The sequence below is a fragment of the Magnolia sinica genome, chromosome 5, assembly GCF_029962835.1.
Source record: "Magnolia sinica isolate HGM2019 chromosome 5, MsV1, whole genome shotgun sequence".
Taxonomy (NCBI): domain Eukaryota; kingdom Viridiplantae; phylum Streptophyta; class Magnoliopsida; order Magnoliales; family Magnoliaceae; genus Magnolia; species Magnolia sinica.
In genome coordinates this window covers 107753588-107772259 of record NC_080577.1, presented here as the reverse complement: position 1 = coordinate 107772259, position 18672 = coordinate 107753588, and the positions used below count along the sequence as shown (strand labels likewise).

The 18672-nt window shown below is 37.1% G+C and overlaps 1 protein-coding gene across 6 annotated transcripts in view; it reads right to left on the bottom strand.

Moving 5' to 3' along the window:
* Nucleotides 1-5263, bottom strand: part of LOC131246622 (histone-lysine N-methyltransferase, H3 lysine-9 specific SUVH4) — a 73272-nt gene extending 68009 nt beyond the window's left edge. For all 6 annotated transcript variants that reach the window (XR_009171451.1, XM_058246925.1, XM_058246927.1 and 3 more), the window contains exons 1-3: nt 4454-5263; nt 2580-2648; nt 2078-2146 (exon numbers count right to left, since the gene is read on the bottom strand). Coding sequence is in view for 5 of the 6 variants with exons in the window: in XM_058246925.1 (XP_058102908.1) it covers nt 2078-2146; nt 2580-2648; nt 4454-5059 (744 nt within the window). In the remaining variant the exon portion in view is untranslated. The remainder of the gene's footprint in view (nt 1-2077; nt 2147-2579; nt 2649-4453) is intronic.
* Between the last annotated feature and the right edge of the window lie 13409 nt (nt 5264-18672).

The window sequence follows — 18672 nt, the reverse complement described above, 5'->3', positions numbered from 1 at the left end:
ATTATGTTGTGATATTTGTGAATTGTCTAAATATCATCGCGCTACGTTTCCTCCTAGCTCTTCTGGGAGAAAATCTCAACCTTTTCTTCTGGTTCACTCGGATGTTTGGGGACCAGTTCTGATTACCTCGACTTTTGGATTTAGATATTTTGTTACCTTTATTGATGATTATTCCCGCATGACTTGGATTTATCTTTTGAAATCTAAAAGTAAAGTGTTTGATACGTTTAAAGTGTTTTATCATGAAGTGTGCACATGCACTTACACTAAAAGGACACACAAGAAATACAATACACTAGCATTCTCTATATATGTTTCCCCTGCAGTGTACTATATGCTTTTTCATAATAAAATATTATGTGTTAGAGCATGCAAGCCTAACACATATCATCTCTCCCAAACTCTCCTCCTCCTCTCTCAATATTCTCATCTCTTCTTCACATTATCCTCATCAAATCTTTTTCTACTCACACAACATACCCCTTGAAGCTCAAAAGAAACCTATTGGAAATATGTTAACCGGGACAGAAAAAGTGGTCAACCAAACTCATTAACAAATCTAGCTCCTCCATCTCTGCTTGCACCCAATTCTTCCCAACATATAATAGAGAAAATACCAATCCACATGATCATAAGACTTTCGATTCGACCAACTTCAACTCCACTTCGACTCTAGTTCTTTCAATTTAGATCAGCATTTGCATCTTATATCCCAATAATTACAACATAATGATACCAGATAAATAACCCATGTATCGTGTAATTACTTGGGTGGGGGGGAAGCAACTTTGTTAACGAGGGATTACACCGTATGCTATTAGAAAGGACCTTTTATTCTATTTGTTTTTCATTTATATTCTTTAATAGATAACATAATTTAATTAAAAGGGATAAGCACATTTACTTTTAAATACTCACGAAATATCTATTTTAAAGTATCATTAAAACCCCATGTTAACCACCACATTCTACTTTTTTTAGGTCTAGCAAGTTCAACACTCCATGTCAGTATTGGATATTGACACATTTCCATGTCCATAAAACATAATGTAACATCAAGTATAAATGTTTAAATTGGCTGAAAATTTTTATTTAGGGTTATTTTGGATGTCACTAAAAGCCCACTCATTTCTACTCGACGGGAATAAAAAATGCATTAGCGCCTACTGAGAGGAAAGTCAACTTATGATTAAAACATCAAAGGATGGGCAATCAATGAGGATAGGGTCACATGAAGGAGCACTTGATAGATGGTTTCGATCCAGCACACATGCATCACGTTTGCACATACACCACCTTTCCAACTCATTTTTGCACGGAAGAGCAGGGAGGTATTTTCATACAACATGGATCATGTGGGCAAAATGATAAAAAGCCATCATCCAAACAAGGCCTACTATTTTTTTCATCTCATTCATATTCTGGTCATGTGCAACAAAGACCAATAAACCTGTCAGTTAGGAGTGAGTTGGTAGCTGGTACAAGTTGAAGGCTTTAAAAGGGCTAGGGAAGGCCCAAAAGGTCATGGATGCAGGTAGTTAAAAAAGACTTGATGAACTATGATCTAGCTGAAGGTATGGCCATTAATAGAGTAGAATGGCATAATATGATTCATGTATCTGACCCAAGTAATTAGGATAAGGGTTAGATGATAATGATGAAGCAGTAGCATTACTAAGGAGCAACATGGAACTTAAATGTGTTTTAATATGAGTGATGGATGGTAATTGTGTATCGTTGGGTTCCCCTATTTAAGCATGACCCTTGGATGTGGGAGCTTATGCTTAGCTGTTTGCTTAGCAATTGCCACTTCATGACCTGGTCTTTTTCATTCACCCTTGATGCCTAAATGTAACAGTGGGACTAGAGGTCCATACTAGTGGGACCCTATGCAAGTTCCAAAAGCCTGGGTAAAAGAGAAAGGTTAATGCCTAGTTGGTAGTTGATTGTGAAACTTTTGCCTATCTACCACTTATATCCAACCTTGGAAAAGGGGATGATGATGACGGTGGTGGTGGAAAATTGTCGGACACCTCCTTGAATAATAGTGATGAGTAAAAATTAAGAATATGCTCACCTTAGATTTTGAAGCTTTAGCAGTCTTCCCCTCACCAACTTTTAGTTTCTTGGATGCTTTCTTCTTTCCCTGCATGTCATGAAAATAAGTATAAATATTTCCTGAATTAATTAATGAAGACCAGCTGACAATCAAGGAACCAATTATTACGTGAATAGGACAAATTAGCGACAGCATATGCTTAAAATGGCAACACATCCTACACAGAGGAAGATTGCTGTAAAAAAATATAGTAACTGATAACATAAAAATAGTATTACTTGAGTTTGGTAATTTGAGCTGCAAAACCAAATTTTGTTTGTCTAAAAGTGAGCAACAAAAACCATCCCCAAAACACATAACAAAATGTAAATTTGTCTATGGAGAGGTACACAAACTAATACATTCAAATTAAGGCAAGGCCAAGTAAATATCTCAAATGAATATCTGTGGAACTTAGAGAAAAGCTACACATGCAAGCATGAAGTTACAATGAGAACAAAAAGATTAAGCAGATGCTCACCTTAGCTCCTGATGCATTAGAGATTTTCCTATCACCAGTTTCTGCTCTCTTACACCTTTTCTCTTCTTCCTATGCGTCAGGGAAGTAACTCACGTAAATCTACAGCTCAAATTGAAGAAAGAATTTCCATTTGCAGCAAGAAACTGTTTATTGTGTGAATTAATCTATAAAATCAGCTAAACAATATCTTATCTAAAAATATTTGGCATAAACATTTTTATAGTCAAAAAGAAATGTACACTTCTAATTGATGAAATAGATGTAGTAGTGCGTGTGCATTATACATTCAAACATGCATAAATATGTGTCTGTGTGTGTGCACATGTATATGTATCTATCCTCAAATATCTGCACATGGGCATGGGCACACACCCACATGCATATCCATGTGTCTGTAAATACATATATACAAACAAATAAGTATATACGTACATGCGTGTAAGTACATAGTGTAGCAGGAGTATTATTTGCATGCACTCAAGTCATTTGAGTTGTAAAACCATGAATTGTGTCTGCATGGGTGAGAAAAAAGGGAAAATAACATTGAATTGAATGAACAGATACAGAGATTATATGATTTCAATGCCTACATAAATTGGAATTACTTCAAAATCTTCTTGATTCTAACTATTGATTTTCACAATAGAAAGAAACGCCACTAGAAGGAAAAATGTAGAAATAAATGCACTGCAAGTTAAAAGAAACCACTAGTCTAAAAATAAGAAAATGAGCCCACTACAATCTCTTCACTGTGCACATAGAACCTGTGCACGGTGATCAGGAATCTTGATTTTCATTAGGACCACAGTCCAAATGAATAGGCAAACAGATTATGGTAGCCCTCCAATCAATGGCTGCAAATGGACAGTCAAGTCAACCCTGAGAAAAATGAGCAACTGTCCACATTCAGCAAGTACAACTCACAATAATCAAATAGTTAATGTCCAACCATGGAAATTCTGGGGCTTTGGCCCATTCACGTGGTGGCCCAGCAGATCAATGGTCACAACTGCATAACATGTTGAGCATGTGTATGGTACGGGTTCCATTTCACAATACTTGAGCATAAATGAGCAATGGTCCATATTCAGCAAGTGCAACTCACAATAATCGAATGGTTAAGAGTGTCCAACCATGGCTATTCTGGGGTTGTGGGCTGTGGCCCATTCACATACAGGGCCAGCAGATCAATGACCACAACCACATAACACATTGACCACGTATACGGTAGGGGATGCATCTCACATAACTTCCAATAAGCATGATTAGTAATAGCATTTATCCACAAGGGACTTATCTGATGCTATAGCAAGGTCTGATGGTTTGTACAGATTTACAATTGGCAATTGTAAATGTAGCATACATGCTCCCCATTAAACCATCCAAAAGCATGGACCCATTGTAGATAGGACATAGTCCTAAAATCAGATTGATTGGACAATATAGCTTCTGAGGAACACATAATCCTAAAATCAGATTGATTGGATAATATAGCTTCTGAGGAACACAAATATGTTTGCTAAATTCAAACTGTTGGATCTCATGTTAACCATCCATTGGGTGTCCATGAATAGAATGGCTAGGATCATGGCTACGTGGGTTTTTTTTTTTTTTTTTTGCTGTGACTCGGATAAGCTTGACTTAGTTACGTGCATGACACATTTACAATCACTACATTTATAATATACGAAGCATTGCACTCTGCTACACAATGACAAAGTTCTTTCATCTCCAGATCATCAAGCAAATTGGTAGAGACACATCCCCATGTGAGGATAATCTGGGCTTCTAGTTCCATTACCTTACCTTACAATGTTGGAGTTTACTACTTCCAAGGCTACCAGAAGAAGAAGAAGTTCTTCCAATAAACTCACCTGAACAAAGTGAAGATAATGATTGTTAAAGATCCTAAGTGTCTTCATCACCCTAGAATAAGCACCCTTTTCCTCCATATCACTCGAACTGCCACCGCCAATTACCACATTCTCTTCCCCCTCATTAGCAACTACATTTACTGAATCCCCTCGCTTGGAATCATTGGCCGCTACATGCCCATCACGTTTCAGGTCTGCCTCCACCCGCTCATCGCATTTCGGATCCACCGCCGGAACTTCCGATACTTGCTTCTTCTCGACCCTAGCTCTCTTCTTCCCGACCTTCTCAGCATCGTTCACACGAACATTCTGTTTCCCGTCATCAGATTTTTCCTTCTCCCGCCGGTTCCGGAGCCTAGTACTAACTCTCCGCTCCAGAGAAACTTCACACGAGCCGTTCTTCATCGCGCCTTCCACAGTCACAGCAGCTTTCGTCTGCTCATCACTAGAAGAGATTCCACAGACCATTACCAGCTTCTCCTGCTGCAGCTTCTCGCCCGGAAGAGATCGGCAATCCTCGACAGCTTTGCAATCGAAGGCATTGCTCGAGCAGCTGGTGAGAGATGCATCGACGGGATCGAGACAGGTCAGGGTTTGAATCTCCATGGAAACAGAGATCTGGATAGAGATGAGTGAGAACTAGGGCTTTTTTTTTTTCAAATCTAGGGTTTTGCTTTTTCCCGGTCTTGTAGAGAAGAGAGACAGAGAAGAGGGATTTTCTTTTCTTTTCTTTTCTTTTCTTTTTCTTTTTTTCGTTTTTCCCAGTTGAAGCGATTCGCCTTCCCGCTCGCGCGCCCTCTCCCCCAGTCTCTCCCTTCCTCGCGTGCTCGTGGCTTTTATAGTGCTTGCGTCCGAGCACACGTAAATATGGAATCCAAACCAATAACACGGTGGACCATCTTATCTTGATATTATATACAAACATATTACAATTAAAAATTTCTAGTGGGACACACCACGGTGACGAATATACTATCACACCTAAAATCTATATATTATAGTGGATGGGCCCACCATGAATACTTAATATCCCTTTTTTTTCCACTTCACTCTTGTGGTTAGGATTTGATGAATGGTCTGGATCATATGAAAAATACACGGTGAGCACCATATTTATCAGGAAATTTCTACGGTAGGTGACAAGCTCCCCAACATCCTCTAATTGTTCCTTGTGATGTCGCCTATATAACTTATATACGGGATTTATTTTTGTAATGGACGGCTAAAATAGATTCATTTACCGGTAGAACGGTTTGGATTCGATATATACACTACAGTGGGCCTCGCACAGTTGGAACGAACAGTATCTTACCATGCGTCTAGACACATGTGAAAAAAACCGGGAGCACGGAATGCATCGGCGGGAAATGGAGATTTAGGTTGAAAGCGGGTAAGCAGCCACCCTGACTGTGGGGCCCACCTTGATGCATGTGTTGTATATCCATGCGGTTTATCCGTTTTTCCAGATTATTTCAGGGCGAGGTCCCAAAAATGAAACAGATATAAATCTCAGGTAGACCACACCAAGGAAACAGTGGTCATTGAACACGCACCATTAAAAACTTCGTAGTGTTCACCATGATGTTTATTCGTATAGAACTTGGACATTTTTTCCATGCAAAGCATGACTTGCGATTTGCAAGTTCAATTTGAATTATTGTACTCATATGTAAATCTCAGTGCCTGTGTATTAACAGCGTGATTGGCCGGAGTATAAAAGCTTTTTGCTCCTTCTGAAGATTAATGTGCCTGGTGGGAGTCACGTTGAGTCTCCAAAATACTTAAATGCCCTTGATTTTGTTTAAAATTATTTTCATATTCTCGAATAATTTATAATTTTAAGAAATTAATTGAATAAATGTCAATAATTTCTACACTCTGGCCCTATATTATAGAAATTTGCTCATTTTGAGCATCATTAGTTCTCGCCAAGGACTGTTATCATCTTAGGCCATCCATCCACTACGCAAAAAAAATTTTAACAAGTTTTGCATCAATCCAATGATGTGGGATGTTCATTTGGTGGGACCCATACCATGATGGCCACCATCTAAAATACTTAGGCCTGGTTTGGCACCGTGGATTTAGAATTCTCGAACTTGGTACAATGAATCCCTTGTAAATCAAAAAATAGTTACTCACTTAAATTATATGTAATATATTTATAGGAGTTTAAATTTAATTACTAAATCAACTTTAATATTGGTTTGTACATGCGATGTTTGATATGATGATTATAATAAGTCCTTTAAAATATATACTTTGTCAAAAATAATGAATAAATTTTAAGTCATGAATGAACCACGAGAATAGGATCAAGGGTGAGTGACTAACCAATATTTTTTAAGCATTGGTTTATATGGCTAATGCTGAAGCTACTTAGGTAATTTTGTGGATGTAATTTTGGTGGAGTTAGTAATTTTATTGTTTTAGGATATTTTTAGTGAGCCATGTGTACAGTAGACTAGTAGCCCAATGATATACATATATATATATATATATATATATATATATATATACATATATATATATATATATATATATATATATATATATATATTACATGTGTAACTCTTTAGCCTTCAAAAAGTGACTTTATAAAATTTTTAAAAAAAAGAAAAAGAAGAAAATGACTAATAATTCAAACAAAAAGGCAATATTGCAAAACCTAGTGGTTTTAAAATACTATGGATTCATGATACCATTTTAATTCACCTTACCAATCGATTGATGAATTCTAAATATCCATAAATCCTCCCAAATCCATGATGCCAAACAACCCCTTGACGACGACTCCATAATCGTTAATCACATGTATCATAAATAATATTCTTAATCGTCATTATTTGAATAGACAAAAAAACTAACAATTGGATGGCTATGATCATTCAATTCCACCATGCCTCGTCCATAATAAGGGTTATAAGATAAACAGTTGAGATTGTATATATTTTACATTTATTTTTTTAAGCAAAAAGAAATGAGCTTACCTAATTCAAATATAATTTAAATTGTGGCGTGAAAGTACCTCATTCATCATTTTACCAATTTTTTAATATAGCCCAAAACCTCCTCCCCGAAGGATTAAGATTAGCCACGATCCAATGAGGGGAGTGCAACCCTGAACATGAGCCCACCTTAACTTATGTGTTGCATATTCACTCCATCCATTCACTTTGCCAGCTTAAATTTATGGCATGATCCTGATAAACGAGGCGGATATAGATATTAGGTGGATCATACGGTAGAAATTGAATTTTCTCCATTCAAAGGAAAAAGATTATTCTCATCATTAAAAGCTTCTTTGGGGCAATAGTAGCTTTAAATCAAGCTTTTATTTGTGTTTTTCCTTTCATCCATGCCTATGGCCAATTAGTAGATAATAATGTATTGTCCATATAGAATCATGAGTCAGAACATTAGAATCATCAAACGACTATGATTTGTAGAATATGGCCTATTTTCTAATGTATTCATTGATTTTGACGGTCAAGAAAAGACTTGGAAGTGTAAGTGTATAATTTATGAATGCATGTGTATCATGTGTTATACTCTATCAAACTATCAATACTAATAAAATTCCATCATTCATCCCATGCCTTAAAATTGCTTTTCCTTGCGTGCATGTCATGTATGACAAATATATGAGGCCCATCTTTTGCATGATAGTTGTCATCATCTAAGCTTTATCATAATAAAATGGATGAATCTTGACTATTTTGATAATTTTATCCTAAACAATTTAAGTTTAAAAAAATATATTAAATTATATATAATGCTTATAATAAAAACAACAAGAAAAGAATTATTTGTTTCCTTTATGACTCTTAATCCAAATAAAGCATATCCTTGTGTTATTTTCCATTTTGCCAACTATTATTGACGTGTAGTTGATTTTTAGCTTCTCTCCCTATGCACCAATACGACATTTATAGCATGACATCTCCATTTTACTATCTTTTTTGCATGGCTTATCTTATCGTTGCTACCTTATTCCCTTTTAAGGCCATGAAATAAAGTTTTAATAAATATTTAAGGATTTGTCGGGGCAAGGGATATCGTATAATTCAAATTAAGTTCAAGTTTAATTTTAATGAGGCCCATACCTTTTGCATAGGATTCTCCTCATTACATCAGTGCATTCAATCTACATAAACACAATTAATGACGTTTTAAAAAACACATATTGTTATTAATTGTGATTAAGTGGAGGAAAGTATCTTCTTAATTCAATGAATTTTACATGGATGGTATGAGGCCGACCAAATTAAAGATCTAACTTAAATCCTAGTTATGCGTAGAGCTGTACACAAACAGATTTAACTCGGTTACTCGCTCGACTCGACTCGACTTGGCTCGAAATGAGTTCGAGCCGAGCACGATCTGATTTTGGGTGCTCGAATTGAGTTTGAGCCGAGCACGAGCTTGACCCAGCTCAACTCGATTACTATTCGGAATCGACTCGGCCTGGCTTGACTCATACTCGACTCGGTATATATGCCCCAAAACAAAAAACCCTAACTCCCTCTCTTAGCCCTCACTGTTAGCTAACCCGTTCAAAAAAACCCTATCCCCCTTCGGCCCCTTCCTTCCTAACTCCCGTTCAAAACCAAAAACCCCATCCCAACTCTCCTCTCTTCTCTTAAGCAGACACATGTTATGGCGACCCCATGGGGCTGACGGAATTCGATCTTTCTACATACGGCGGGGATACGTTGAAGATATGGCTCTCGCTCGTCCCTCCACGTGGGCACTGAAGCTTTCATCTGCCCTTTTCGAGCACCATGTCGATGAAAAGTAGGGATAGAGTTGCCACGCGTAGCACCGAACGTCCTTCTATTTTCGACGACATGATGATCATCTGCAGGCTTCTGACATCCACTATTTGAAACTTTTGGTGCTCCTGTGGTATACGAAGACTATACTCCATCTTCCACCACCGAAACCCCCTTTAACCCTTCTGCCTTTGGAACTCGGCTCGAAATCTACTCGAACTTGGACAAGTCGAGCGCGAGCTACTATTCCGAGCTCGAAGGTCGAGCACGAGCTGGGACTCGAACAGTCCGAGTCGAGCACGAGCTGGGCAATACTCGGCTCGACTTGACTCATGTACACCTCTGGTTATGCGGGATCTCCTGACCCAGCAAACCCTCAACGATTTTTACATCCTAATGTCTCATTTATTATATTATGTGGGAATTTGAACGAATTTTGATTTAACAAATCAATAGTATTTTATATACTATATATAATGAAAATACTTAGATTATTTATTTTTTCACTTAAAAATTAAAATTGTACCACCCACTAAGTTATTGTTTCAAATAGGGCATTTTTGTAATTCATCTAAAAGAGTATGTGAAAAGAGTAGGTGTGTTATTGATTTAAGCACCTTGAATCGATTGTTGTGTATTGTTTGATCACTAGCTTTGAAAAAAAATATTTTATGTTCACAATAACATATTAAAAGTTTAAAAGTGTTAAAACCTTTTAATAAGTGTGATTTTTGTATCATGGTCCACCAATAATAGAATTAATAAAAAAAATTCATGGCTGAAATTGATTATTAAGTGTTAAGGTGTCATTTCATAGTTTCAGAGCATTCTTAACGTCACTTAGAGATAATAACATGATTGGTAAGCATCTAAAAAATAGCTATAACCAACTAAACATTCAAATCAACTGTGTTTGGCAAACACTTATTGTACTAAGTGTATTTTTCTAAAATCATAAAAGCATGTTTGGGTGATACGTATATTTTTTTTTTGTATTTTTTTTAACTCATATTATACACAAGCGAGTGTTAGATGCATATTGCGTTGCCAACTTTCAAATAAAATGATTTATCAATACTTAAATAACAGCCTCAAATTGAAGGAAGTGAAGGTTGGAATAGATGTGTCTTTACTTTCAGACGGGGAAAAAAAATCGATCAGATGCCCCCTCTCATAGCTATCTCTGACTAATTTAATTGTGGAACCCATGACACAATACAACCCATGTACACACCAAAACATGTGCTATCATCACACACATGTCAAATATCTAACATGTTCACCAATTATGTCCCAACTTGTAGATGTTTTCACCTAAAGTTCAAGCTGACCCACTAATCGAGTAGATCAAAATGCATGAAAATAAATGAACATACATAATGATTAAGAGAGATTATTCTTGTAGGACAAACACGGTGAATGTTACCTTATGAACTTCATCGGCTCCCATTACATCGACTATTTTCTCCAGTTCCATCTTCCATTCAATCGTTTTCCTCGGGTCCATCTCTTCCTTAAATATAGGAGGAAAAAGTCATTTGAATTCTTTTACCAAACTACCCGTCCTCTTAACTTTATAATGCCTCATTGTCATAGTTATTTTATTTCCTGATCCCTTCTCATTTGTTGGTTAAAGAGGTTAATCATATTCCATGAGACTCATGCCACGTCTTCCATAGTCAGGTTTACACCTACGATTGGAATTGATGAGGCTAAAGTTGTGGTTACAGTCTACGCCCCATAAACAATTGGTTTAATAGATAACCCTCTGAGCAGTAGTATTTATAGCTCAAGTGTCACAAATCTACGAATAGCAGTAGAGGAATTTATGTTTCAAGTTAAAATGTATTTAAGTTTTAATACTGCTAAGGGAAGTTTAACTTACAATTAGTTCTCATAAGTTTCATAACTCTACCCATAGGTCCACTTTTTATTTTTTAACTAAAACATATGTTTTGATACCAAGCTACTACACCCTGCCTCTGAAAACCTGAGTTTACCTGATTTAGTCGTCGAGTTGGAGGTGTGACTCGGGTGTATATGATAGATATACAAATTTCAACATCATGTTAGGTATGCAAAAACACAACCATCGATATAAATCATATAATATTATTATTATTCAACACCATCCAACCTGATAGTAAAAATAATAATAACATCTAGTACAACTATTCATATGTCATATTGTTGGGGGACCGCATAAGCACACAAAGATAATTTTAGGAGAGTAATCCAATCATACAAACCAAGCACCAAGATAACACAACGAATTTAACGTGGAAAAACTCATTTCACAAAAAACTATGGCACAAAGCAACGGATGAACACTATGAAAGCAGAAATTACAAAGAGAAAGAGTTTATCCAATTCAAACAACCTCAAATCTCACCCTTGTTACGCCATTTGAAACCCTATAATGATTTAAAAAGCCCCTTAAATTGCCTCCCAATCCTAATGATGTAGAGAAGGCCGTAGACACTTTCATGTCTAAGATGGATCAGAGAAGGCCCAATCAAAGACAGAAATCATCAAGACCGCTAGAACCATAAAATAGGCATATCTCGCAAACCAGAATGAGTTACTCGACGTACCATATATGATTTTAGGGTTGAACGAGCTAATTTAGCTAACCAACCAGGCTATGTCAGGTTGCCTATACCGAAATTTGCGAGATTCCATCCTATTGACGGTGAAATTCCATGTTTAGTTCCGTTTTTACTATAAATAGTAAGTTTTAGTTTGATTATAACTCTTTATTCGTTGAGTTTTAGGAGTTGTGTCCAATATGAAAAGTGCTTAGAATAATTAGGAGAATAACGTGGTTAAGCCACGTATGAAACTTACTATAAATAGTAAATTTACTATTTATAGTAAGTTGCGAATTTATAGGAGTTTTAATTTTAGTTTGCTTCTGATTTCTTTCTTATTGCTTGGTACCCCTATTTAAAAGGGTTGTGAACTCGTTTTTAATAATCAATTAATCAATTTCGAATTTATTAGAATTTATTTCTATTTTCTGCTTTCTTTCCTCGTGGATTCGAGAAGTCTCTGTGAGGAGTCCAAAGAAGCTCCGTGGATTCGGAGTAGTTATCCTCATCACGTTCGTCCCTGTGTCAATTGGTATCAAAGCAAGGATTTCCCTCGGGCCGATGGTAAACAACAAAGGTATGAACCAAAATCCTATGGACGGTGATCCAGGGATTCGTTATCTTTTGGAAAGAATGGAAGCTTTCCACCAGGAGAGTCAGTTGACTATGCAAGGGCTGCAGGCAACCCTCAACCGTATTGCGGATGCGCTAATTCCGCCCCGAGTTCAAAGTGATGCTCAACCGCCCGTGGCCGCTGTACGACACAACCCCAATTTCTGCTAAGCACCATCAGATGATAGTAAATCACAAGCCACCACTTCGATCATAAGGAAGCCGTTATACATGCCAAAGGTAGAAATAGAATTACAGCGAGACAACATCTTTCAAACAAGGTGCACTGCATACAAAAAGTCTGCAATGTGATCATCGATGTCAGGAGCGATGAGAATTTTGTGTCGAAAATAATGGTGAAAAAGTTACAACTGAAAACAGAAAGACACCCATCTCCATACACGATTAGATGGATCAAGGAGGTCAACAAAACAGAGGTAACTGAACGATGTCGTATATCATTTTCTATTGGTAAATATTATAAGGATGAAGTAATGTGTGACGTGGTCGACATGGAAGCTTGCCACATGTTACTTGGTCAACCCTGGTAAAATAATATTAATGCTACACATAGGGTTCAGGATAACCTATTTATCTTTATTAAAGATGATAAAAAGATTATCCTCACTCCTATGGGAAGGGAGAACCAACTCAAGACTTCTAAAGTGGAGGGACAATCTTTCACAACTGAACAGGCTTTTGTTAGACAATCTGAGGAAACAAGAGATATATATCCATTAGTTGAAAAGAAAAAATATGTGGAGCCTGTGAATATCCCAGAAGATTTGAAACCAGTGTTGCAGGAGTTCAAGACGAATGTGCTAAATAAACTCCCAAATAAATTGTCTCCCATACGAGATATACAAAACCACATTGATCTTGTCACAGGGATAAGTCTGCCTAATTGCCCACATGGTCAGAAGGAATGTGAAATTTTGAAGGCAGAAGTGAAGGAACTGATTCATACTAACCAAGTCAAGGAGAGCATGAGTACATGTATTGTGTCAACTCAAGAGCCTAATGTCATGTACAAGGAAATGGCTAATAAACATCGGCATCAAAAATTATCTCAGAATTATGAACCAAGTCTCTTAAGTAACTCGAGGACGAGTTTTTTCCAAGCAGAGGGGTCCGATGTAGGACGTGTCATAGATACATTCCTAGCATGGTTGGACCAAAGGAAGGGGGACTATAAATTGATCGTAACTTTTGATCCAGGTATCTTTACTGCGCACCAGAACGAGTATTATGAACCGAAGCAACATGAGAACTCGAGGACGAGTTCTTTTAAAGTGGAGGAGACTGATGTAGAGAAGGCCGTAGACACTTTCATGTCTAAGATGGATCAGAGAAGGCCCGATCAAAGACAAAAATCATCAAGACCGTCAGAACCATAAAATAGGCATATCTCGCAAACCGGAATGAGTTACTCGACGTACCATATATGATTTTGGGGTAGAACGAGTTAATTTAGCCAACCAAACTGGCTATGCCAGGTTGCCCATACCGAAATTTGCGAGATTCCATCCTATTAACGGTGAAATTCCATGTTTAGTTCCGTTTTTACTATAAATAGTAAGTTTTAGTTTGATTATAACTCTTTATTCATTGAGTTTTAGGAGTTGTGTCCAACATGAAAAGTGCTTAGAATAATTAGGAGAATAACGTGGTTAAGCCACATATGAAACTTACTATAAATAGTAAATTTACTATTTATAGTAAGTTGCGAATTTATAGGAGTTTTAATTTTAGTTTTCTTCTGATTTCTTTCTTATTACTTGGTACCCCTATTTAAAGGGTTGTGAACTCATTTTTAATAATCAATTAATCAATTTCGAATTTATTAGAATTTATTTCTATTTTCTGCTTTCTTTTCTCGTGGATTCGAGAAGTCTCTGTGAGGAGTCCAGAGAAGCTCCGTGGATTTGGAGTAGTTATCCTCATCACGTTCATCCCTGTGTCACCTAGTTACACCCAAAAAATAACATTTGAAAGAATCATAATCGGAAAAGGAAACAAATTCCCAAAATTTGCAAATCTGCGAAAATTTACATCGAATCTTTCGATGGCAACGAACAGTCTTCGATATCATCGAAACTAATCATTCGATGGCATCAAAGCCACATAGATGGCATCGAAACAACACCTAAACTGTCAAGAGAGAACATGATTTTTCAAAAGTTCTTAATCAAATTGAGCTATGTTCGATGCCATCGAATTTTTCATTCAATGTCACCAACAAAACACCCCGATAGTCTGGTGACTGGCTGAAGAAAATTTGAAAAATTTTGATGGGATCGAGCATTGTTCGATGTCATCAGAGGTGACATCAAATAGTTTGTCGATGGCATCAATAGGCCCTGTATCTGACTTGATTTAAGACATCAAATACAACAATCTTTAATCATCAAATGTGTAGTTTCTTGTCATATTCTCTTATCCCTGCTTGGCATCATAGCTCCATCAATGCCTCCGGTGCACACTGTCCTCATCTTATGCCTTTACTAAGCCTAAAGAAGTTGCATAGAACTTAAACTTCTATACAGGAACCACCTTGGTGAGCATGTTCGCTGAGTTCACGCTGGTGTGAATTTTCTCAAAAGTTATGCATCTGTCCTCAAGCATTTATTGGATAAAATGGTGACGAACATAAATGTGTTTAGTATGTGAATGATAAACAGATCTTTTAGCTAAATTAATAGCATTCTCGCTATCACAATTAATTGGCACGTTTTCCTGCCGAAGCCCCGACTGATTATCATGCTCCTCGACCAAACACATTTTTTTAAATGCTTCCATCACTACCATATACTCGGCTTCGATCGTGGAAAGAGCAACTTACACAGAAGCTTCTATATCCAATTGATCGCTCCACCCGCTAGCACAAACGAGTAACCTGAAGTCGATTTTTTGAAATCCACACTGCTTGCGTAATATGAATCCACATACCCTAATAACTTTGTCAATGTCTTCCTAAAAGTTAAGACGTTGTCTTTTATACCTCGAATGTATCAAAGTAGCCATTTAACTATTTTCCAGTGTTGCTTGTCGATGTTTGACATGTATCTGCTTACAACACCGATTGCCTATGAAGTATATAGTCTTGTATACACCGTGACATACATTAAATTGTCAATCGCATTCAAATAAGGCACACGAAACATATCCTACTTTTTTCTCATCTGTTATGAGACGTTATTATGAGGAAAGCTTGAAGTGAGCCGCATAGGAAATGCTAACTAGTTTTATCTTGTCCATCCCATACTTGATCAACACATTCTTAAAGTATTCTGACTGTGATAACCAAAGTCTGCTCCTTTTCATGTCTCTATGAATATCTATATCGAGAACCCTATTTACAGCCTTCAAATCTTTCATATCGAATGTCCCTGATAACTAAGTCTTCAGTATATTGATTTCAGATATGTCATGACTGACAATTAACATATAGTCAACGTACAATACTAGAATGATGAACTTTTCATCACTAAACGTATTGTAATAGACACAGTGATCATATTCACAAATAGTAAATTTCTAACTCAATATGAAATAATTAATTTTTTTATGCTATCATTTAGGTCGTACAACGACCTCATTAACAAGCAAACCATGTTATATGTCTTTTGTACTTCGTAACCCTCTTGTTGCTTTATATAGATATGCTCTTCCAACTCCATATGCAGGAATGCAGTCTTCACGTCCATCCATTCCAACTAGAAATCGTATTGTGCAATTAACGCTAATATAAATTTAATAAACACTTGCTTAACCACCGACATAAATATCTTTGTAAAGTCAATTCATTCTCTCCAAGTATAACCCTTTGCTGTCAGCCTTGTTTTGTAATTATCATGTTTACTTTTAAATAAGCATCTGCATTCGATCACTTTTCGGCCCAATGGAAGCTCCACCAACTCCCCATGTGTTGTTCTCATACAAAGAGTTCATCTCATCATCTATTGTCACCTTCCACTTTTCTGCATCATGTTAATAAAGACCTTCTTAAATAATAGACGGGTCTCCTTCATCTATAATGAGGCTATATGCGATATCAGAGTTGTCCATATATCTTACCGGTAACCAGTGATCCCGCGGTGGATTTCTTATAGGTGGCCGCTTCACTTCTTCTCATACCTTCATCTACATATTTGTCTTGGCCTAAGTATCATCTGTATCAATCTGAAAGTCTATGGCTATCCTTTCTGGTTACTCTTGCTCCTCCTGATCATTCTTGCGAAATAGGGAGTTTCAGTTAAACTTAACGTTTACAGCTAGTGATGATATTAGTGTGACCTTATCATATAATCTGTAACCTTTCAGACCAACACCGTAGCCAACAAAAATATACCTCTTGACTTCGTGATATAGCTTATCTCTCACAACTGATGATACATGAGAGTAAGCCTTACAATCAAATATGTGCAAATATGAGTAGTCAACCTTATGACCACTTTATACTTCCTCTAGAATCTTGCAGTCAATTTCCATAGAAGGGGACCGATCCCCCGAATAGCAGGCCATGTTAATGGCCTCAGTCCATCGGTCATTGCCTAGCTCATCATTACTAGTCATGGATCGAGCCCTCTCTATGATTGCTAATCATGGATGGGGCCTTCTTTAGGAGAGCCTGGTTCATCCGCTCAGCCACGCCATTTTGCTTATGTGTGTGGCGCATCGTGCTGTGCCTAATGATCCTTTCATCTTTATAATATTCATTAAATTCATTAGAAGTAAATTTACCGCCATTATTAGTCCTTAAAATATTTATTTTAACAACTATGCTTTCCATTGTTTAATTGTGGTAAAAACTTCAAAATTATGTCTCATGAAATAAACCCGAACTTCCTGGGAGTAGTCAATGAATGTGACAAACTATGATGACCCTCCAGCAGAAATTACGGGCGATGGCCCGCATATGTCAGAGGGTACATAATCAAACACTCTCTTGCATATATATTTTTTAGTTTTAAAAGATTACTTAGATTGTTTACCATATATACAGTGCTCACATATGCTTAAATCATAAGTATTAAAATTTAGAGCTAAGCAATGATCGGAAAGTGCCTTCATGCCCCGCTCGCTCATGTGGCTCAGACGAGTATGCCATAGAAATCCGCTACAGCTGTTACAACTTTACTTATTGAAGTGCTCCCGATCAACCTGTAAATATTATCATGCCTCTGTGCTCTCATAACCATGAGTGTCCCTTTTTAAACTTAAAGGACACCATTAACAACGGTGAACTTGCACCCTATTGCTTCGAATGCACCGAGAGAAATTAAACGCTTCTTCGTATCAGGAACATGCTTCACCTTAGTCACGGTACTCTCCATCCCATCGAACATCTTGATGCGACCATACCAACAACAACAACATTACAGGCATAATCATTACCCATAAACACCTGTCCACCATCACAATCCATGTAGCTGTCGAACCAATTTGGATAAGGAGTCATGTGAAACGAAGCCCCTGTGTCAAGGATCCACTCATCTATGCGATCATCGCATAAGTGTTCGATTATAGACATCAAAGCTCCAGAAGACCGCTGCACACTCAAAGTTCAACGCTGCTGCGACCTAACGCCACCTGTACGCATCTATTATGCATAAGCTTATAGAAAGCTATAAGCTTAGAGGGTGGTGTAAGTGTGTGCGCAAGGTAAGTGTCAAGTATGCAATATCAGAGCAATGCGAAAACATACTGGCAAGTTCATAAATACCATCAGCCTTATCCAGGTTATGCAATGAAAAAATATAATAAGCCAATATCACATACCGAGGAAGCAATGTAGATTAGCTATGCAATGCGGGGACATAGTAAGCCAAATATCAGATATCGAGTCTACGAATACCATTAACCTTAATCAGGTTAAGCAATACAGAAGAACAATAAACCAAATGTTATGTACTGAGGATGTAATGCAATATGCGGTGCGAATAAAATGATCAAGCCGGAGTGTGAAGTCAGGGTGATAGTACGCAGTATTGCAAGCTATGGGGTCTATTCCAAGAGACTTCTATCTAAACCAATCTCATACCTAAATATGGATAGATAAACTCAATGTAATAAACTCTGTATCTCATGTTAGTCGCGTACCTAACCGAAATCATGAGCCATTGCGAAGGTGCACATAATGATCTAGTCATGCATCTTTAGACCAAGTGAATAGTGAATGAATGAATGAATGAGTATGATGTTGAATATGCAACTCCTGCTTAATAAGTCCACATATCAA